The following is a 24,437-nucleotide window of genomic DNA, read 5'->3' as shown; positions in this document are numbered from 1 at the left end:
TGGCAACTTGTAGTCCTAGTGGGAAGCAGAGCAGGAAAAGATGCAAGCCAAAAGCCAGTCACTTTCCAGGACTCAGCCCTACTGATAAGGACTGGGTTTATACCACAGGAGGAAAAAAGACAAAACAAAACCGCAACAGGAAATAATATGCAAAGGAAATTTAAAAATGGCCTTTCCTGATGTGACTTCTCTGACCCAGGCTAGAAAGCGTTCTGTAGTACTTTTAAAAGTGTTTAAAGTGGCACCACTCCAAAGGTAAATGAAGTTAGGAAATCATCCACCCAAGTAAAGAATACAAACATAGGATCCTCTCTTAAAACAATGCAAACTCACTTGTCTCACCCATGTGGGAACCACATTTTATTAAGAGATTGATGGGAACATGGCTCTTTTCCTCCTCACGCCCCTTAAGAATCAAGTGTGACCAAGCAAAAAGGAGTAATGCCTTTCAGTTTAGGGAGCATGTTTTGTTTTAAATGTCATTATAATCAGAAATTAGAGAAGCGATAGTGTCTGGGACTTCCTTGACATGACTTCTATAGAACGCTCAGGGAAAATGTTTTGCTTCCCCTAGAATTTCCCCTAGAAAAGTCTAGGCCCTTGTGATCCTAGGCTCCTCCTCCAAGGAGCCACAAGTTTAAACCCAAAGCTCAGTTGGATTAAAGAAAAAAATATGTCATTCTCCAATGTGTACAGCAAGCCAGGCAGTCTCCTCAACTGTATTTAGGAACCAAGGTCTCTAGTTCATATTAATCTGCAAAAGGATGGCCGTAGTGGCCTGGTCATCCTATTGTGGACCTGGCTAGCTTAGACTTGAGACAGAAGGTTCCCTATTTACAAAAACATCAATTTCAATTATGACAAATGCACATAGACCTAGCTCTTGTCTCAGTGTTTCCCATAGAGGGCTTAACCACTATAACTTACTGCTGATGAATAATGAATACTTTCTAAATATAAGGTGGGACTGTGATGCTTTCCATCCACATGTGTATGGAAAGGTTAAACCAAGAAAAAAAATCCATATACAACTGGTAGAAAAATAAAGAGGATTATTTCATCTCCTTCATATAGGATGTATTTTAGATATAATGAAGAAAACTTTCATCACCATCATAAGTTTTTAATAAAAAAAAGAACTCTTTATATGTGGCAAAATTACCGTGTCGTGTCTTTTACCAGGATTTTTCTAACGTGCATTCAGCCTGATTGAGTTCAGTTAGATAATACGCAGTATACAGCTGGTTGACTAAAGCAAATGGCCTGCTTTGCTGCTGTTTTTGGTAGTGATGGTCCCTGCCTGACCTCTATGTTGTCAAGCACAGTAATACACCTAGCTTCATTAACCATCCCTGAGAATGTCTCTACTTTATCAGTTATGGGTGCAATACTCATTTTGTCCACGATGGCCTTTCAGAATTTTTAAGCAACTTTCAATGACATGACATCATACAGCGACACTATAGGCGGACTGAAAATAAGCACACTCCACCCCTTCCCCTTCCCCTATATTCCCACTTTCCAAATCACAGACACTCATGTAGTAAAGCCTATCAGGAAATTAATGATTTCATCAATTAAATCATTTCAAAAGAACTGAACTGTACACTCCAAAGCGATCAGCTAGTCTACAACTATCAACAAGGACATTAAAAAAAAAAGAGTGTGAGGGCTGGTGAGATAGCTCAATGGACTAAGTGCCTGCTTAGGCAAGCGCAGGGACCAGGGTTTGATCCCCAGCACCACACGCTGCTCTGGCTCTGCCGCCTGGGCACGCTGAGCCACCACTGAGTCTGGACATGGTGGTGCATGCCTGTAATTCCAGCACTGGGGAGGCTGAAAACAGGAGGATCACTATGAGTGTGAGCTGCGTAGTGAGACCCTGTACAAAATACATTAAAAAAAAAAAAAAAAAAAAAAAAAAAAAAAAAAAAAAAAAGTGCAGGGGAAGAGCGATTCCACACAGGATGAACCAGGCAGACCTCCCTGGGAACAGGAGGCTTCTCTGAAAATGATGGAAGGAGGCAGTTAGCAGTGAGGAGATCTGCAGGAAGCATTATACTTGGCTTGCTATCTCACAGTACTGGAGCCTACTGGCCCTCAAACAGGTTAAAGGGAGAACCCCAATAACCCTATAACTATCAAAGAAATTGAACTTACAATTTAAAATCCTTTAGGCCTAGACTGTTTCATTGGTTGATTCCACTTAACTTTTGAGGAAGAAATAACATCAATCCTACACACTCTTTTGTGGGACAGCTCTCAGCTGATTGTACAAGATCAGTGTGACTCTAATACTGAAACCAGACAAACAGTATAGCACAAACAAGAACAGAAAACTACAGAACAGTATCACCAATTTCTAGCACCGTGCTGTGATCAACTGGCTAACTGGTTGGGTAAATGTCACCAATTCTTAACAAATCACAACTAGATTAAGTCTATCTAAGAATACAAAACTGATTCAATATTCTAAAACCTATCAACGTGACCAAATATAACAGCAGTATGAGAAACTCAACATCTGTGTAGCCATAATAAATACTCCCAGAGAAAGAGGAATGAAAAGGAAACTTCCTCAACCTGATGAGGAAGTTAGCGCACTCAGAAAAATCCCTCAGCAAACATCTGCTTAATGAATCCTTTCCCCCTCATTGTGAGAACAAAGCAAGGATGTCCCCTTTCACCCTTCTAGTTGATGTATAGAAGTCCCACCTACTACTAGAGAAATAAAAGCCATACTGACTAGAGAATAAGAAATAAAATCATTCCCATTGATAGAAGACATAATTACCCATGTAGAGAATGCAAGGGAATCTTCGCTAGAACTATTAGAATTAATACGTGAAGTTACTAAGGTGAAATAAGATAATCATATCTCTATAAACTAGCAGTGAACAATTGGAAATTAACATTAAAATATTTAAATATACTTGTATGGTTTACAGTACTTTATGGAAACAAATACTTAGGTATAAACTTAATTTGTTTTACCCAAATTAAAAATGCTGATGAAAGAAATAGAAAAGCCAATTTCATGGACAGGCACCTCAGGACATAGACTAGAAATTTCAACATGGTAAAGATAACAATTCTACCCAAATTGCAGTATTTTTGTTTTATTTTATTTAGAAACAAATATCAATGAGACAGTTTCAAAACTGATTAATAGGACAGTTTCAATAATTAATACATTGTACATTGTTATCTCCTTAGTGGTTCTCCATAGTACAAGATGTATACAGAATAATCTGTCCAAAAACTATTAGTACAAATCTTTCTTCTCATTGAATTAAGCAAAAGTAGCTGTATATCTATCCTAACTATTCTGCATATACAGACACAAAATGGTCCATCCTTTGTATCCCCTTTTTTTGTTTAGTCCTGTCAGAAATGGGTATTCCACTGGCATCTAAATACTATAGGTGCGTGAATTCAGCAAAACAATCCAACACAGTCCAGCAGTCCACAATGGTAGTGGGTCATCCGCAGAACTTGTTGACTTGAGCCTTTTACAGCTCAGCATATTAATATGGCTTTACTTTATATGCCTCGTTTTTATATTTTTCTGCTGGATGGTTAAGACCAAGATAAAGCAAGACCTGTGTAACAAGAAATGTAACTTTTGCATCTGATAAGGTCAGTCAAGTACCTACAGGATTTATCCTGTACCCTGTACCGCAGTTTGCAGATCCTTTGTCAGTGTCAGCCATGTGGATGGGTCACGACCATTGCTTAACCAACTTGCTCTCTGTGAAAGCCTGAGAGAGTGCTTTCTCTCCAGGTGACTCACTCTCCTTAGGCACATTCTTCATCATCGATCACATTGCTCTGTGGCCCCATAATCTCCTTGATCAGAAAATTTGGGACACAACTGAGTCACATGATGTTACAGTATAGGTTCTCCTATGTCCTGACTCTTCACTGACCTTGAAAGGCTATGGTCAAAATGTTGGCTGTCCTTGCAGCACTTCTATTTCTCTAATTTTTGGTCTGCAAACTTAGGTTGCTAACCCTCCAGAAGAGAAGCTTATTATTACCCTACATCTTATGCAGTTAGGTTTAACCTCACTATCTGTCTGAATATCAAACATCTTAGGCATGACATGGAACAGGTATTTTTCATCAAGTATTGATATGTTAAATATTAAGTCCCTACAGAATATGGAGATAAAAAATTTAAAAATGAAAAATATTTAAAGAATATGAATAAACAATTACATGTTTTTACACAGAAATTTAGAAATCTAACTATATACAGCATTGCAGCAGGACATACCTCTGACATTTTTTTTTCTTTTTCTTGTGTCTTTATTATTCATTTAAAAAAAACTTTTACTTGTGAGATAGTATGGTAATAATTAGTATGTCATGACAAGAAGTATGTATTTGGAAGACCAGAATAACAGGTACTCCAAGAGTGACCCTTCTATCACACATTGCTATCTTCAGTGCAGTTGCTCGGCTCACAGGTATCAGCACGCATAGTTAGTCAGAGTGAGAATCCCACCAATCAACCACCAGTTTCAAAAACCTGCTGATGTTTCTCAGGATCATTGCCTTGCCCATCCTGCAGGTACAAATGTATGGCTTTGTCCCTGTCCTGTTTCCCAGCTTGTCCCCTTGCCCTCTCCTTGTTGTCCAATCCTCAAGTTCTTGCTTTCCTTTTAAATGTGTTACACCTTTCTATTTCCACATTGCAGTATTGGTTTAATGTAATTCCAACAAAATTCCAGCAGTAACTTTTGAGAATATAATCACATTGACTCAAAAATATAAATGAGGTGAAGAAACCAGATTATTTTAAAACAATTTTATAAATAATACAGTTGGAGAAATCACACAACTTAATTTTTAGACTTAAAAAGCTACAGTAACCAAGAAAGTATATTTGCAAATAGACACAGAGACTAAGAGAACAGAATACCAAGCCCAGAAATACAGCACATATATGTGGCCAATTAATTATTTTATATTTATTCTTTTATTGAGAAATAAATATGAATGAGACAGTTTCACAGCTGATTAATAGGACAGTTTTGATAATCAATACACTGTACACTGTTATCTTCTTAGTGGTTATCTGTAGTACAAGAAGCAGGCGGGATATTCTGTCCAAACACTCTTAGTACACCTCTTTCTTCTCAATGAATTAAGTGAAAGTAGCTGTAAATTTATCCTATTTTGTATATATAAATACAAAATGATCTTTTCTTTGTATTCTTTTTTTGGTCCTGTCAGAGGTGAATATTCTATTGGCATCTAAATACTATAGGTGTTTGAATTCAACTAAACAATCTAACACTGTCTAGCAGTCTATAATATTAGTGGGTTATCCTCAGAAGTTATTGACTTGAGCCTTTTACAGCTCATCATATTAATATTGATTTACTTTATATACCTCATTTTCATACTTTTCTGCTGGATGGTTAAGACCAAGATATAACAAGACCGATATACAAGAAATGTAACTTTTGTATCTGATAAGGTCAGCCTAGTACTCTCAGGATTTATCCTGTAGCCCTGTACCGCCTTTTGTACATCCTTTTGTCAGTGTCTGACATGAGGATGAGTCACGGCCATTGCTTGACCAATTTGCTCTCTGTGAAAGCCTGAGAGAATGTTTTTTCTCTCCATGTGACTCTCCCCAGGCTCACTTTAGATCATCAAACACATTTAAAGTTATTCCAACAAATGGTGTTGAAAGTTCTTAAGCAAGACATCAAAACCATAATCTTAAAAGAGAAATTGTGCCTCATTAAAATTATAATAATTTTAAATTATTATAAACTATTAAGAGATACTATTAAAGAATGAAAAGACAAGCTACAACACAGCAGGAAGTATTTCCAAACATTTATGACAAAGGGATTATAGCTAAGACATATAAAATACTCTTAAAGCTCAATGTTAAAATAAAACAAAATGTACAATAAAAATTGGCCAAAAGACTTAACTGACTTTTACCAATAAGGATATATGCAAGAAAATACAATCACTGATTTTTTAAATGATAAAAAGGCAATTCAATAGAAAAAAGCAGGCTTTTCAAAAAATTCCAATAACTAGAAATATATACCCTATAAAAGAACCTTCTCTTAATTCTCATATCCTATTGGAAAATTAAGCCCAAATTGATCCTAGATCTAAATATAAAGTGTAAAACTACGAAAGCTTCAGGAGAAAATCTAGGAGAAAAGTCTCTGTGATTTGGGGTTAAAAACATCAGAGCTATCTCACCAAATCATGATCTATAAAGAAAAATTAATAAATGAGAATCTATAGTTTGTAGAAAATGTAAATCATATCCAACTAGCAACTTTATTAAAAAACAGATAGAATACTTTGACAGAAGCTTTACAAATTTGGCCATGTAGAAGGCAGGTAAGAATGAGAAAATAAGTTCCATATCATCAGCTGTCAGAAATCCAAATTTAGACCATGAGAAAAGGTATGCACACCTACCAGGTCTAATGCTAAAATAATGATGATGTCTGTGCTCCTAGCAACACTAGTAACAATAATGAAGATGTGGGAACAATCCACACTTCTATTACCAGTGACTGGGTAAATAAAATGTGGTGTGCTATGGAGTCTGAAAAAGAAGGGAAATCTTGTCACTTGCTACAGCATGGATGAACCTGACACTATTCTAAGTGAAACAAGGTAGTCATGTAAGACAAGTACTGCATGATTCCACCTCTGTGAGGGATTCAAGGCACTCAGATTTATAGAGAAAGTAGAAGAGGAGTGCTAGGACGGCAGAGCACACATACATCCAGCTACTTGGGAGGCTGAGGTGGATGGCTCATGCCCATGAGCTCAAGGCCTGCCTGGGAAACGCAGTACAATCCTGGCTCTAAAAGAGAGAAAAAGGGAGGGAGAGAGGAACGGAGGGGAGAAGGGAGGGAAGGGGAAAAGGAAGGAAGGAAGAAAAGAAAGGGGGTAGGGAAAAAGGAAAGGAAGAAACAAAGAAAAGAAGGAAAAAGGAAAGGGAAAGAGAAGAAGAAAGAGAAAAAAAAGAAAGAAAAACAAAGAGAGGGAAGAAAGAAGGATGGAAGAATGGATCACCAGAGGGCAGAAGAAAGTTGTTTAATAGGTTTAGAGTTTCAATTCTCCAAAATGAAAAACTTTTGGTGACCTGCTCTCACTACAAAGTAAAATATTTGCCATCACATTTAAAGATTAAGATCATACATTTGATATGCTTTTACAGTAATAAAAAAAGCGATGACAATTCCTAAGTGGTTCCACTTATGACATTCTTTTTTTTTTTTTTTTAAACCAGACTATAGTGCTTTACTGCCTACAACTCTTTCCCATCCACTCCCATCTGACCCTCAACAACCCTGTGAGGTGGGCAGCACAGCTGTTCTTCTCAGGCAACAGATGAGGAAAGTAAATCTCAGAGTGGTTACGTGCCCAAGGATCTTCAGCTAGTGAATACTGCAGTGATATCAGTCTTTGGCCTAAAAATTCAGCACCCAGCCTCCCCTCATGTATGCTCACAGGGATAATGAAGACAAAATGAATTCAACGCTAGAAAAATACTTTGAGGAAAAAAAAGCACTAGGTAATTATACCGATGAACTATAATACAGGCCTGCAGGAAAGTGCAGGGAGGAGAGGGGCCAGTGCCAGAGAAGATGAAGAGGTGGGTACAGAAGGACATAAAACAGGCTGTGATGAAGGAGTAAAAGGATCCCCCAGGCAGGAGGACTGTCTGGCGTTTCCTATCCACGGAACATCAAATAAACAGGGGGCAATGGGCGGGGTGATGGTAGATTTGAACTCTCTTATGTCTTTATAAAACACTTAAGTACTACTGATGAATTATTATTTTCCTAACAAGATGAATCCCTATTCTGGGTTTCATTATACATAATGGAAATGTAATGACTGATGGAGCAAAAGTTCTAAAAATTTTCACAAAGCCACCAAATTAGCATAACACACAGCCTAGCTAAGAAAGGGCAGGTGAAGTGCGACTGCACACAAGGCCAACTGCAGACGGTGGGAGTGCAGCTGGCCAGACTCATGCCTCATCTATCTCTAGACGGCCTTTGGGGGCTTGCAGCTCGATAAAAACCAGAGAACGAGACAATTTTGTGTGCTCCTAGAGTGAAACACTGTAAAACTGCAAAGAGATAAAGGGAGTGAAGAAACTTTAAGGCAGAAGGATCATCACGTAAGTATGTCCTGGAGGGCATATGTGATACCCTAATACCATCGCTCATCATGTCATGATAGCGAGATATTCTGAGAAATGTGCAGGTTGGCAGCTGTACCCTTGTGCAAAACTCCAAGCATGTCTTTACACAAACTAAGACAGGTCCAACATCATTAGGGTGTAGAATCTCAGGAGGCCATCATTGTGGTTCATCACTGAGTGAAATACCACCATGTAGCCCATACCTGGCTATTTTAATACATCAATAAATCTTTGACTTACAATTTATTTAAAAGACATTGTATATCTTCTCCTAGTATTAGAAACTTTAAAAAGTATATTTCCATTTTCTGTTGACTTTAAAAAAAAACCCAGATGTTTGTACCTATGTCGTTTATTTATTATTTCTTGCCTATATCTTGTAATATGAGAAACTACTTTGGCAGAAACAATACACAATGTACTAACCATTGTTACTCTCTTAAAATCTTGTTTTGAGATTTTGTATCATTGGTTTTTTTTTCTTTAAAACAAAAGTAACTGATGTAAATACATCAATAAAGATAAATAATTACACACACACACACACACACACACACACACACACACACCCCTAGTGAATAGTTAGAAAGATTGAAGTGGATCTGCTTTAGGCCATTTATAAAAGAAAATTTCCCTACGGCTGAGCTGTGAATTAGGAGCTCGAGAAGCAGGTCCAGTGCTCAGTGTTAGCATGACAGCTGCAGCTGGGGACACTCCTGTGCAAAAGAGAAGCTGATGGCTGGGAAGGCGTTTCACAATCCTAAAATTCTAAGTTTCCAGTGAAACCTCATAAAGTGTTTTACTATAATAATAAATAAGATTTGGCTATTTTTTTTTTTTTTGCAGTGCTGTTAATACCAAGTTTCAGGTACACTATGGGTAAAACGATGTTTGTAAGTTGATTTGGGAACATAGCCATCATGCCCAATGGTCTACAGGACACCATCAATATGAGTCAGGAGTCTGTAGCTGGAGGCAACTATGCATTATTAGTTCAGTTTCTAAAGGCATTCTGAGCTGACTGGATGTTTGAAACCTCACCCCACCCCAATATATGAGAGATTCTGAACTTGACCCCATTAGGCATTTTTGCCTTTTGGTTTGATGACCAGCTAGAATCTGGCTCCTGGACTTGATACTGAGACAGGAAGCCATGACTGAATGTTAAAAGATTTAAATCCCTTTCTTGGTTTCCTGCTCCTGTCCTGGTAGAATCGTTGAGAGTGAAGTCGCATGATTTGTTAGTCTGGGTGCTGGCAGCAGCTACTGGGACTACCCAGCCCAAGGTCCACGAATGTGAGGCATGCGAGTAAGTGAACGGGCTGAGCTTATGATGGACTCGAATCAGCAAGTGTTACTATCCCCACTGCTAGAACGGTCTGCAACGCATGCGGCTGCACAACCGGATTTCTTAGAGGGCTTCTGCTCCTTGCTTCCTGCCTTTGCTTCAACGCCCACTCTGCTGGACGCTCCTTCTCCTGTTCTCTACTCCCACCCCTCTCTGTGCTTTTCTCTTCTCACTCTCGATTTTCTCTCAACCTCATTTGGATTTGCTCTGTCTCCTACCCAACTAGAACATAAGTTGCATGTGAGGAGGAAGGTGGGTCTCTTCTGTATCGCCGAGAAGTCTGTGAAGTATCATAATGTTCTGCAGTCATGCCGGACACACCATAGCCAAAGATGCCCGGTAAACAGGTGTTGAGAAGACAAATGAGCGCCTTCTAATAGGTGAACAAGGAGCCCCATGCAGGACTGTGGGTGCTGCATGGCCCGGGCCTGCTTTGATAACTCTACTGCAGCACACTGGGAAGTGCGACCGATTCCTTCCCCTAACCCCAGGCTGATGAGATACACAAAAGCACTTCCACCTTCTCAGCGGAATGAGATGGATGAAAGATACAATACTGTCATGTATTAGTGCAAACAGAGCAGTCCTCAACAAACATCACCTGAGCAAGTCCTTTACCACTGCTCTATTTACAGGCTATGGGAGATAATCCTGGGCAGCCACATGATGCCTCTTCAGTTACGGGGAATATGCTACTTTACTATGACAGGGCATTATTTTGGTCTTATCCAGCCACATGTCTCCATGTGCTCTGTTGAAATCAGGCCTGTCAGGTGGAACAAAATGATTCTTCAGGCCAAATCCTTTGAACAGGAAAAATGAATATGAAGCAAATACATGCATTAGTGTCACCTGTCAAGGGCTGACCTAGGCAGGAAGCCATCTGTTGAAGACGCGATAAAGAACAACAGCCAAGAGTACGGGCGACAGCCCCTTGGGCTTGGGTTCCAGTGCTGCCTCTGTGTTTCCTTGCACAACTCAACCGAGTTTTCTGGGCCCAGTCTCCTCCAGTGGAACTGGTTAATAGTAGCACTTGCGCTTCATAAGGCTGTTTTGATGATATGATGAGTTAAGTTCTTAGGGCAGAATCTGATACAGTATAGAATTTTTTTTTCAAGTAGCCATTGTAATTATTCAGAGCTCAGAGCACTTTGGTGAACTACAGCTTTTACCAGCGGACTCTCTCCAAGTTAATCTGATTCCTGGCATGCTGATATTTATCTAAAAATCTAGACAGGCATTCCTTTCCTATTATTAGCAAGGCAAATAAAAGTCACAATTTTAATGGAGATAAATTGCTTTGATTTTCTTTGGCAGAATAACTAATTTACTTTTGCTAAGAACAAAAAATAGGAAAGAAAAATTTTCTCACATTTTATCAGCTTCTTAATAGCTGTATAGGGTTGTGATTATGATCAGCATAGTTCTGGTTAGTGTTTTAATCTGTCTTTTTCCTGTTAACATTTTTATTCCTCAATTTCTCATATAAAGTCCTAAAGTACCCAGTGCTACATTTTTGGTTATAGGGGCTATTCAATACTTAATTCAAATTCAAATTCAATTCAATTCAAAACACATTTTAAAAATACACACTAAGTATGGAGTTATTCTATAAAGCACCTCTATAAAGTGGAGCAAGGCTGAGTGTAACCATGTCTGACCTTAAATGCTTTATGATAAATTAGGAATGTAAGAAAAACAGATACACTAGAAAAGTCAAATTCAGTCATTCCTTGGTATCCACAGGAGATTGGGCTCGGAAACCACTATTGATACAAAAATCTATGTACGCTCTGACATGAAATGGCATGGTATTTGCATGTAACCTATGAACATCCTCCCACAGGTTTGAATTAATCTCTGGGTTACTTAGAGCTAACACAACAGAAACGCTAGGTAATGGTTGCTACACTATCCTACTTAGGGAACGACAAGGAAAACCAGTCTACACTCATTCAGTACAGACCAAGTTCTTTTCCTCCAAAGACCTGTGGCTTGTTGAATCTGAGCATGCATAAGCCAGACCACAGAGGGCTGCAGGCACTCGTTCTAAAGGAGAGCAAAGTACAGAAGGGGAGGTTCCTACTCGGCGCAGAATCGGGGTCCGGAATGTTTAGGGAGGAAAGGGCATAGTCCTGACTCAACAGGTGCAGCCAGAGGAGAAGGTGCTCAGAGGAACAGGGGGGAGAAGGGGAGAAGCCCGATGACAGGAAGGTCCAGGACATGCTCAGTGGGAGTCCTGGGACGACGGAAGTCCGAGGACTGTGGACTGTCGAAGAAGTGAGGCAGGAGAGGTTGCTTTGGGTTAAAATGAGGATCCAGGGAGTTTGAAATTTATTCAGGAATCAGCGTGCCAAGACCTGTGTTTGGCTTGAGAAGTAACGGACAAACTTTCCACCAAAGGAATATTCTATCTTGGTGGTATCCAGGATGACGGAGGTGGGAGGGAGTGACGAGTGCTTTGCCTACCTGTTAGGATTTAAATCTAAAAGCCCCCAGAGCTTCATGGGCGTGGAAGGGGCCTGGATCATGGGGGTGCTAGAGCTAACTCGTGGTCAGCAGGAGGGGCTGGCTGGAGGCGGGACCCTCATAGCTGGACCTGGCAGGCTGCATTCTTGCCCTCAGTTCTTTTCTTCTCTCTGATTCCTGGATGCCAGGCTGCGAGCTTTTCTACTGTCCTCTTCCTGTTCGAGCCAGCCCATCACGAGCTGGAACTTGTGAAACTGAACAAAATGACCCTCTCTTCCTTTAAGTGGAAAGTGCCATGCCTTGTGTCCTAGCTGTTAGAAAGTGATTCAGACAGCCCGTTTCCTCAGATTCACACATTTGGGGCTGCCGCCCTGGTGAACTCTCCTCTCTCTGCTCCCATGGTTCCTGGGCTGTGTTGACAGCAACTCCAACACTGCAGGCCTACGGTCCAAGGAGTCCCCTTTCCTAAATCCCTTCCCTGTGTCCCAATGTACACGGTGAATTTCTGCTGTGAGTCCTTCGGTAAGCTCCTGTCCTGCTTATAAGCTCTGTTCCCCTCTTCCTCAAGAAAGTACAGGGTCTTGTTTGAGTCTTTCCAATCCTTTCCTCCAGGCACCCTCTATCCAAGAATACTATTCCCTCACTCCCAGTACCCTGGCTGCTGAGGCCACCTGTTTCCCACCCTCCCTCACCTGGATGCCCGGTGACTCTTCCCTACCTCTGGAACAGGTCTTAGGAGACTCCTGGCTCTGGCTGCCTGGCTGGAGAGTCTGTTGCCTAGGTTACTCTGGGGGTCCTGACAGCTGTGCACCTCTGCACCACCGCCTCATGCTCAGGTGGCCCTTGCAGTCAGGCTCACCACCAGAAGCCAGCTTCACCTGGCCTCCTGGGCTTTCTATAGCTAGTTACAAGTAAATCCCCAAGAATAATGGAAAGGCTACACAGCAGTAATATAGGCATGACAAGCACCAGACCATGGACAGGACAGGCTGATGTCAGCGGGACCTTGTACTAGGAAGAAATAAGGCAAAGGCTTTTTGGAACTAACAGGACGTAGAAGATGGTGGGAGACAGGAAGCAGTCAATGAATCCACGTTTCCAAGGCTAAGTGCGGGACAAAGCCATGTCTATGATGGCAAGGAGAGCTGGCCCAGGCCGGGCGCTGGGCTGGACAGCACTGTGCTCGGGACTTTCGCAGTTCCTCTGCCTTCACTTCTGTATCCACTTGCAGCACGCAGCAGTGCCTTCCTCTCTCGAAAAAAAGCTCTTCGAGGGCAGGAAGCGTGCTTGCGGATGCGCTGTGGAACACCGAGCAGTGGCTGCTATGTTCCATGGCTGCCGCGCTGACGCACGGATCACAAGAATGGGTGTGGAGTTTCCATGCCATCCTCAGGCAGTGCTACCTGGTAGGGGCTGGGCGGGTGTCTGAGCATCAGCTGGAGCCTGGGCCCATGGGACAGATGTGGGTGCTGAGAAGAAGGGTGCCCCGTAACGGCGGCGGGCGCTGGCTGCACAGACCAACACAGTTGGAGCAGGCCCTGGGAACAGGGTGGAAGCAGCAGGTACAGGCAGGCTGCTGAGGGGCCTACTCTCAGGAAACTGACTATGTAGGAGTCAGGGCGCACTGTGTGCGGTAAGGTGTTGATGCTTAGCTTGGGGTGCCACATACACAGATAAAGCCCAGGAGGACACACCTCATCTGCCTCAGAAAACAGCACAACAGGAAAATGTTATTCTGTAAGAAAAAAGTTTCGCACAGCATACTGAACTCTAAAGTCAGGGAATGGACAAACCCTTAGCCTAGGTCAGACTGAAAAAGGTCCTCTCACCCAGGAAAAGAAGAGCAGTGAGAACAGCTAACTGGGATAGCACAGTCATGTGACATTGTGATCATGTGACAATATACTTTATAATGTTCATGCAAAAATAAAATAGCCCCGCAAGGCAGTGCTCAGAGAGTGTCCCATCACGAAGTGACATGTGACTGTAGATGGAAAAGAGGGCACTCTCGACCTACCACTTAACACCTAAGGACAGCCTAAATCTGAGTCAGAGAACTTAGGCAACTTCCTGCATTCAAAACAATGCTGAGCTGGGGAAGTAGCTCAGCAGTCTAAGCGCCTGCCTTGCAAGCTCGATGCACCAAGTTCAATCCCTGGTACTGCATGCCACACCACCCCTACAACCAGGCATGGTGGTGCACACCTGTAATCCCAGCACTGGGGAGGCTGAGACAGGAGGATCACTATTAGTCTGAATTGTGTAGTGAGACCCTGTATCAACTAAATTAAAAAAAAAAAAAGGCTCAGGGGCTGAAAATTGCACAACCCCAGTTTGCCTCATAGGACAAGACACTCTTTGGGCTGAGAAAGGGCATTCTGAACCACAGCTGACTCAAGGACCACCAACCCAGGCCTGCCTCCGGCACAAGCCAGAGCTTAGGAGAAGAGGACACACGGAGGTGCTGTGCTTCCTGGAAGAAGTTCACCTCTCTTCATACCTTTGGGCATGGTGGGTTTTTCCTAAGGTGAGCTTCAGAGACCACCCTGGCCGTACACGGCTTTGATGGTATTCAGTTGGCTCAATTTCATTGTTTAAAATCTTTTTTTTTCTTTCATTGATTTTTAAAATCATTTTTTAAAAAGGAAAACCTTTTTGTTAATCATTTCAAAACATGTCAATTTTTCTCTAGTGTGGCATCGTTCTTCAACATGAAAAAAACCTAACAGATTACATATCATTTCATATTGTTAAGCTTCCCTGGTGCTTTCTACACACTTCAGCAGAAATTACAGCCTTAAAATAACTATAGAAATAAAATGGCAATCACTTATAATTAAAAGAAAGTGACAGGAAAGAGGAAGGGGAAGTCTTTTTTTTCTTAGTAGATATCTTCTAGGAGAAAAAAGTACGTAGACCAGAGTCAGGTGAAGGCCGACAGAGACACTGAGAGGCTGCCGTCCTCCGTTCTCCCCACCATCACCGTCTGACCGCCACTGTCTGCAGCCCTACTTCCATCCTGGTAACCATGGCAACTGCAAGACCGAGATTCTCCAGCCACTTGGGAAAACAGGAAAGGAAGACCCTGAGGCAGTCCGCTGTGGTTCCACCTCACCTGCACCTGAAGAAAGAGCAGCCTGCTGGGAATCAGGGGAGTTGAGGGCTCTGAGGAGCTAAGGCACTGCACAATGCAATTCACTCAGCTCCCCAGTTTTGAGATGGGGAAACCGATGAGAATTTACTGCCAAGCTCTATTCCTCTGTCCCCTAAGTCAAGTCTCTATTCCTTTAGGATTTTTGTTTCTAAAAATTATGGCTATTTTCTAACCCCTCAAGTAGAGAGATGAGAAGAACCAACCTCCTGCACCTGTTACTAAGCTTACGCCTTTATCAAACCTGGGCCGGTCTCCTTCCTTCTGTATCTTCACCCGCCCCATCTCTCCTCCAAGATAATTATGGAGGGAATCTCAGTTATCATTATTTCCTGTTAAACAGCACACAACCAAAGAAATTAGAAAGCTGCAAGTGCATAGGGGGCACTGCTTTTCCGGCGAGTGTTGCTGTCCCTGTCACACACCCTTGTGTTGAGTATAGTACTTTCTATTTTATTTCACCACTTTAGGACTAATAGCCAGTGTCACCTCAGTGCTGACCAAGAGGTCTGTGACCTTACACATATACTGGCACCATCAGCCTGTGGCACCTGAGGAATTTTGATGAAAAATTTGCTTTGGACAGTAGGCATGGAGAAAGCTGGACTTATATCATGAGATAAACGCTCTTCTTCCTTAAACAAAACACCACTGACATATATCACTTGTTTAAATTCAGCTTTGATATGGCCTGAGATTTAAGGCCAGTTTCCCTCATGCATCTATAAGAAAAGCATTAAATAATGTAACTCTTAAGGTTTAATAAATCTACAAATTAAATTAACAATGAAAATTCTTCAAGCCAATGGGTTATGGCTGGCCTAGGTTAGAGACCCACTTATCAAACCCAAGGACATGATGGAAAGTTATAATTAAACAATACATACTGCCACGCTTTTTCTTTCATACAGCAATTTAAATCTTGCACATGAAAAAATGTTCTAAAAAGACATTTATAACGACTTAATCGAAGGTAAGACTGCTACCAGAACAGGGCAGACAGCTGTGTAACTGTGTGTGGAGAAATGGATGTTGAAGAGTAACATTTCCACTCTAATTTTCTATTTTACATCCTCCTCCTTACACTGTAAAATTTCTTACAAGCGTTTGCAAATGTAATTTTAAAACAAGAACACAGGAGAAAGTCAAAGTCAGTACAAAAAATAGGACAAATTACAACTCTTTAATGCTTTTACCCTTAAAAGAAATAACTTCATTTCAAATACAATTTTTGCTGTAAAAACCCTGAAAAACATAATTTTCTACCTTTTAAACAATTTATCAAGGTATCCTCCCTTGCCATGGAGCTTTGGGTCTCATACCTGCTGAGGTCTCTCTAAATTTGTCACTGGTCTTCTTTTTCCTCCATTTCCAAGGCTTGAAGATTTTCCCGATGGTGGACAGTTTCCCCTTCCTCTTGAAGGGTGGTGTCTGGGAACCTGCTGGGGGGCCATCTGAGTTCGCTATGGAAGCTCTGTCCAGGCCATCAACTGCATGAAAAAAAAACCAAGTCAGACAAAGGCTGCAATGAAAGTTTGGAGCAGCAGCATCCTCCTGGACTGCCAACAGCAAGCAGGCCTACTGCAATTGGAAGCTTGCATAGTGTATTCTTTCCCATTTTGCAGTTTATTTTGTCCCATTTGGAATATCAACCAGTCAATCAATCAATCAATAATCAATCAGCCTGAAATTATGGGCCCCTCAGGTAATCAGTTTGGGGAAATCAAAAAGAAGTAAGAGACTTATATAATAGGTACAAACAAATTTTAAAAAAAAAAGCAGAATCCATCTGAAACAACTACATCAATATTTCGTGCAGGAATAGCATTTTCTAAGTCTTCCTGAAATAGGCTGTCCCTCTGGAGGCTAGCTTGGCATTCTCAGTAATGAATATCACAGTTATGGTGTGCTTCAAGCCACAGTTTCTCCTTTACAAAATGAAACTTGGTGCCAGGAAGCTGAACTCTATTTTTAAAATGCTAAAACTATCTTTTGCTTCTGTTACAAGGAAGTTTTGATGTCCAATAAACAGATAGCTACCACTGACAAGAAGAAATATGTGGAAAGTGTAGATATCTTGTGTGAAAAAACAAATCTTCCAGCAAGGCACCATGACACGCTCCTCTAATTCCAGCTGCTCTGCAGGCTGAGTGCAAATTTGTGACTACCTGGGTAACAGTGACACTGTCACAAAGTTAAGAATTAAATGAGGTGCGTGGACATGTAGCTCATGGCAGAGTTCTTCTGAATTCAGTCCCTAGGATCACAAACAAAGAAAAAAATCTAACAACAACAACAAAAAAATCTTTGTCTGCCTTTATCATCTTATTAATGATAAAAGGCATGGAACTGCAAGTTCTTTTCTAGTAAGTTCTAAACAGAAAAGAGATAGCAATGGCTTATACTACCCTAAATACCAAATTTTCATAGCGGTGAACTAGAAGCAGCACAGAATAGATAAATCATTGTGTAATTCATTGAATTAAAATAGCACTTGGTAGGCCAGGGAGATAGCTTAGCAGTCTAAGTGCCTGCCTGGTAAACACAAGGACCCAGCTTTGACATCTGGTATGGCTTGCTGAGCCTGGCCTAACACCCTGAGTGCGCTGCGCTGGCCTCTGAGACGGGGTGTGGTGGTGCGCGCCTGTAATCCTGGCGCTGGGGAGGCTGAGATAGGAGGATTACTACAATTTTGAGCTGCGTAGCAAGATCCTGTACCAAAAAAATAAATAAAAAAATAAAAAATAAAAAAAATAAATAAATAAATTTTGAAAAATAGCACGTGGCAATTTTTAAAAAAGCAGATGGATAAATACGCAATCGGGTAAAATATTAAGTGTTGAATTGAGGTGGTAAATTTGCTTGGGTGGTACAATATTTTTGTCTTCTCCATTTTTGACAGCTTCCATCATAAATCCTGGGAGGAGGTAAACAAAACTGAACAGAAAACCTCCTGACTCCCAGAGTCAGCTGAGACCTTCTTATCCATCTTGCTTAAAACCACTGCCTAAAACCATTGCCAGGAGCAACAATGTGAATGGATGTTGAAAACACCTTGCTGAGAAACACACACGCACATGCACACACACACGCGCACACACACACATGCACGCACATGCACGCACACACGCACACATACACACATGCACATACGCATACACACACACACACACACACACACACACACACACACACACACGAGCTGGTTCCAACACAGAAAGAAAATCAAAACGGTGATTTCTTTTTGGGATGAGAAAGAGGTAGGACTTAGAGGGGTGTGAGAGAATTTTTTGGAATGGTGGACTTTGTCTCAGAAATGGCTGGATTATATAAAACTGATCAAATGGTATTTATAAATTTTATGCAATTTACTTTATGTAAAATTCACCTTAGAAAAACCATAGAGGGGCCTCTGCCAGATAGCTCAGTTGTTTAAAGTGCAGCTTGGGCAAATGCAGTCAGGCGCATAGGACCGTGGTTCGATTCCCAGCTCCAGAAGCTGCACCAGACCTGCCCTTAAGGCAGCCTGAAGTAGCCCAAAAAACCCCAAAACTCCTCAAATTTTTAGGGCCAGCTAAATAGCTCAGCAGATTAAAGCACCTGCAAGCTGGCACAGGGGCCAGGGGTTGGATCCCTGGGCCTGCCGTGCTAGCCCCACCTCCGGGGTGCACTGAGACAGCAACTGAGACTGGACGTGGTGGTGCAAGTCTGTAATCCTAGCCCTTGGGAAGCTGTACACAAGCAGATCACTACAAATCCAATCTAGTAGTGAGTCTCAGAACACCCTGTAGACCCGTCCCTAAAATACAAAAAAAAAAAAAAAAAAAGAAAGAAAGAAAGGAAGTAAGAAAGAAAGAAAGAAAAGAAAAGCCATAGAGGATGAAGCCTAATTAATTTTAGGCACCGAGAGGTGTTTATAGGTAATTTATACAGGTAGCCATAAAAAAAAAAAAAAAAAAGAAAAGAAATGGGGACAGAGATGCTGAGTAGTATCAATAAAGTAAAATACTGCAATATGCTAAGTGTTGATTTAGGTGTGGATTTGCGTGTGGGGATGTGATTCTTTCATCTCGTCTATATTTTCTTAAAACTGTCATAGTAATACACTGGAGGAAAATAAAAACTGAGTAAAAAGGACTTCTTCCAAGAAGATGGAGCAGACTCATTCCTATCTTCTTGCTAAATATGAAAAATTTTAAAACACTCCTGTATGCAATACTTTATATTAACAATGAAAAGGAGGAGAAGAGGAGAAAGATGAGGAAGAGAAAGGGAAAAGGAAAGAGGCGGAAGACAAGATCCGGTGAGGTGGGACGGCGGAGCAGCCTGAGATCTCAGAACCTGGGAATCAACATCCTTGGCTTTTCCTTTCGCCTTGTATTTCTCATACTTGTACCTGGAGGTACAAAACAACCAGCGGGTTCAGACCAAAAGAATATCAGCAAATCTTGCTTTTTCTAGCCGCATGACCCAGAAAGGGGCAAGCTAGCAAGACAGAAAACTTTTTGACAATCAAAGTGCTCTGGCCAAACACCTCAGGAGAAACTGCACCATTTATACTAGCAAACCTGAGTAGATAAACCAGACTTCTTCTTTCACAATCATTCAAGAAGAGGCCCCAGTACACCATCACAGCAGAGTCACAGAAGACCAAGTCCGAAGCCAGGACCTCTGTGCCTGCCAGCTGGTCAGGAAGCACTTTCAGTGTTGGCGGAGCCCATGTGAGCAGAGTGGATTTCCACCCGACATGGCTACAACCCTCCCCCACCTACTACTCGGTGGTGTCAAACCAACCCACACTGGGAACAGGGCCACCCTCCCTATGCCTTCAGTGCAGCCCACGGGGGCTCTGGGAATTCTATCTTTACCCAACAGTCACGAGTTGCCACCACCACTGTGTGTCAAGAGAAAAGGAGTGGAAAACCTGGATTTTCACCTCTTGTCACAAGAGTGGCAAGGTGGCACTCTCTGCTTCCATGCTGGAAAAGTGTCAGACAGTGCCAGTGAAAGCAGAGCGTTTCAACAAGATTTAACAGCTCATAGCACAACACAGTAAAGGAAAGTTTGAGTTTCAATTAAAAAATCACTTGGTGCACCACAAACCATGAACCATGAAAATCTCAAGCCAAAAGAAAAAAGACAATCAGTAGACACCGACTTCTAAATCCTTATTTGTTCTTCCAAATAAGTGCAATCCAGTTCTACTCCTCTGCTTAGGGAGGTCTCCTGTAGCTTCAGGAGTGGCTGGCTGGGTAGGGTGTCCAGACAGTACACACTTGTGTGATGGTTCTTCCTCACGGGTCTGAACCCTACTTTCAGCTCTTGCATGACAGTTGGTGGGGGCTGGCCTGGAAGCCAGGCACGGTCAAGTTTTAACATCTCCACTTCTGTTCCTGCCTGCCTTCCATGAGGAAAGGGCAAAGCCAGGGAGGAAGCGAGTGTGTGGCCTACTGAACTCTTCTGGAAAGCTTACTTCTGAAGAACTTAAATGTTGTGAAATATGAACAGGCTGATGACTGCAAAGAGAGGGACTGAAGTTCCATCGCAACTTTGTCTCTGTGGCTGGAACAAGCACTGCCTTGTCATTCCTGAACGCTGGCTGGAGTGAGAGCTTCACTCCCCCCCACCCCAAATCATGCACTGTTTTTTTTGGTTTTTTTCCTTCCGGAACCAGGGATTAAACTCAGGCCCTTGCACTTGCCAGGCAAGTGTTTATTCTGCTGAGCTATCTCCCCGGTCCCCAAATCATGCACTGTAGCTGGTCCCTGTCATGCCGTAAGAACCCTGCCTTCCACCTGAACCAAAGATGCACAGCCTGGTTCTCTCCTGTAAATAGAAGTAAACAACAACAACAATTCCTTAGAGTACAGAAGGTGGCAGATGTAGAGACAGAGGGAGGGGGTTGGCGAGTCAAAAATGAAAACCTTAATGTTAAACTTAATAATACTTAAGAAATTAGTTCTCATTGTTTTTCCTGCGCATTTATAGTTCCATCTTTATCTCAGCGCTGTGAGGGGCCTGGGCCAGTGGCCACACCGATACCTGTGTACATTCACATACCCCTTTTCCTTGACGGAATGAATCCACTTGTGATTTTTATAACTGCTGGATTGTTAGAGTAAGCCACACCTACGATGGCCTTGTTGGCCAAACCACCACCACAGTTCTCTCAAAACATGAGGTGAAAAGCACAGTCGCCTGCTTTGAGTAGTTCAAAGAGTATTAACTTTCTCCTTCGCTTGGACACCCAGGATACTGGTGATGCTATTGCCATTTCTACAACTTTTCTTCTGAACTGATTTACCATGACCATCCATATGAAACTTCCTGGAAGTTCTTTTACACTGAGCCTGGTTAAACAGGGAGAAAGACAAATGGCGGGGTATGTCCCAGATGAAAGCTGACATTACTGGACTGTTCTCATTGGGAAGTTCTTGCTCTACTTTCACATACTAGACTTGGGGGGCTAAGGATATAGCTCAGTGGCTTAAGTGCCTGCCTGGCAAGTGCACGGTCAAGAGATCAATCCCTGGTACTTCCAAAAAATAAAAACAAAAACACGCATTAGACTTGCTCATCAGAACTTCCCTTTCATGTAAGAGATCTATATTGTTTAAATACAGCACACTCTGAAATACAGTCATTAGCTATTTCTATATGGAACTGCTCCATCCATTTTCTAACTAAATCCCGGCCTTACCAAGACCTCCCCACGCTACCAACGGGAAAGATTTTGGAGAACACGCGCGTATTTTACCTTGCATTTACACAGAGATTCATCAGATACAGATTTGGTGCAAATGTGACCACAAGGCCAAAAATAAAGCAGGCCACGTGTTTGTCATGTAAAACAAATTACAGGCTTGACTACTCTTCCCTTTGAGAACTGATAATGGAATGACTGGGCTTCTCTTAGGGAAACTAAATCCACTTCACACGAGTCTGTGGTATCACAGTATTTAGTGTTACTTGACATTTCTAATACTCTTTTTCCTCCACATATAATTATTTTACCCACGCAAAAGTGGGGCCTGTGTGCCACAGTATGTGACCTCACACATTTGGTAGCAGAAGGATGAGCTGGACAAGAACCTCAGCAAAGCTCTTCCAGTAACAGTTTGGGGCAGCCTGATATCCGCCCTGTGGAAAAACAGGCGGGAAAGATGCTCTCAACTTTCTCAGTGTGCTTAAATGTTTGAGGAGGGCCTGGGAGATAGCTGAGCGGCTTAAGCGCCTGCCTGGCAAGTGAAAGGTCCTGAGTTCAATCCCCAGTACTGAAAAAAAAGATAAACAGAATCCTCTGCAGAGTATTCTGACAGGCAAATGTCTGAGGGCTAACGTGAATACATTAGGAAGCCCAATAACAACAAAAACACAAAATTCATGGTAGTAGATAATGCAGCAGTGAATGCTACCCCACTGTATTGTGTGTGCATTAAACAAGTAAAACAAGGGCTGGCCAAATAGCTCAGCGGATTAAAGCGCCTGCTTAGGCAGACATAGCGGCCGAGGTTCGATACCCTGGCATGCCATCCTGGCCATGTCCCCAGGGCACGTTGAGATGGCGATTGAGACTGGGTGTGGTGGGTGACACACGCCTGTAATCCCAGCTCTTGGGAGGCTGACCACAGGCAGATCACTACTATTCTGATCTACATAGTGAGATCCTGTAGACTCTGTAGATCCTTACTAAAAAATACCAAAAAAAAAAAAAAAAAGTAAAACAAAAAGAAGCAAACTTATCTTTCTTTCCTTAAAATACGGTTCTTGGGATCTAAAAAAAAAAAAAATGTGTATGTACATGCATAATTTATTATGCAGATGTTATATGAGAGATTTTTATTATGTTTTTTTATGTTTCCTGTATAATTCTGCTGTTTCCCCCATTAAGGCCACAGAACATATGGCAAAGAAACGTTAGCTCAACACTTAGGGAGCGCGTGACGTCTACGGGGTCTCCCTCAACTCGAAAAGGTGCCTCAGGATGTGCACTGCGGCATGCGAAGGCCAACAGAGTTTCTGAGCACAGAACTGCATGGACAGAAAGGTCAGACGGAAGCGATGCTGGGACCACCGAAGTGAGACAGGGCGACGGCTCCTGAAGATCCAAGGGGCTCTCCTCGTCGCGCCCAACCAGGTCCAGGGAGACTTCCCTCTTATTAACCAGAGTTAATGGTTGGGCCAAACTGCTTCCTTCCAGGGAATACAATGACTAGCCAGTGGAGAAGAGGGGAATAAGGCTGAGAGAACTGGCGTGCGGCAGCACAGGCACACACAGCTTAGAAATCCTGGAACTGCTGGAGGCCTGAACCGGCACCCGGCAAGTAAGTACATGGAGGAGGCAGGTGGGAGCCAAGTTTCCCATAGCGGGACAGAGAAGCTGTAGCTAAACAAGGGAGGAAGCTAGAAGGAGTCAGGTGACAATGATGGCAGAGGCCCAAGCTGGTGCACAGGGTGTGGACTTGCATTTGGCGGATCGACAGAGGAACAGCAGACGCCTTGAAGTTATGGACATGCAGGCTGCTGAGTTGCTAAGTACACTCGGATGGCTTCTTAGCTGCGCCTTTCAGAGCACCTAGACGCAAAAACACCCCACAACTAGTGAGTACACACTGTGCTCCGATCTCGGTTCCTAATTGCACCCCCAGTAAAAGCAATCATGGCTCCTTCCAGAAATGGCTGTCTCTCGGGCGAGGGCAGTGAGAATACTAAGCAAACCTTGCAGCTTCTTATGGTGCCAGAAAGTAAAGAAATACTCGAAGCACTAAGTGATGGGCGTAAGTGAAAGGCAGCCAGCTCACCAAGTTCCTCAGGGCCCAAGTGGGAACAACGTACAAACAAATAAATCATACAGCATTCGATTATAACCCAACATATAAAATAAATATCCATGAATCCATATTGATAGAAATAAAGGCTCAATCAATCAATCAATCAATCAATATTGGAGCAAACAAATATATAGAGTTCCAAATAATTTCTAGAAACACCACACACACACACACACACACACACACACACACACACTGAGGTGGAATTTAACTTTCTCTGGTTTAACTGTGGGCTATACACAGTGGTTTCCTTTAAAGAGTCTGGTAGGGCCTGCTTAGGCAGAGCGCAGAGGCCAGGGTTCGATCCCTCGTGTGTCGTGCCCGGGGTGCACTGAGATGGCAATTGAGACTGGGTGTGGTGGTGTGCACCTGTAACCAGGTGACCAAGGTCAGAGGCATCTGTGACAAGTTGCACTGACAGTATGT

The 24,437-nt window shown here is 42.3% G+C and overlaps 1 protein-coding gene across 2 annotated transcripts in view; it reads right to left on the bottom strand.

Annotated features, from left to right (window-relative positions):
- Phactr2 (phosphatase and actin regulator 2) overlaps positions 1-24,437 on the bottom strand; it is a 134,654-nt gene that overhangs the window by 79,940 nt on the left and 30,277 nt on the right. For both annotated transcript variants that reach the window (XM_004628551.2, XM_023712233.1), the window contains exon 2: positions 16,503-16,670. In XM_004628551.2, coding sequence (XP_004628608.1) covers positions 16,503-16,670 — 168 coding nt within the window. The remainder of the gene's footprint in view (positions 1-16,502; positions 16,671-24,437) is intronic.

Source organism: Octodon degus, unplaced genomic scaffold, assembly GCF_000260255.1.
Source record: "Octodon degus isolate 3935 unplaced genomic scaffold, OctDeg1.0 scaffold00024, whole genome shotgun sequence".
Classification (NCBI taxonomy): Eukaryota; Metazoa; Chordata; class Mammalia; order Rodentia; family Octodontidae; genus Octodon; species Octodon degus.
This window is presented reverse-complemented; position numbering and strand designations above follow the sequence as displayed.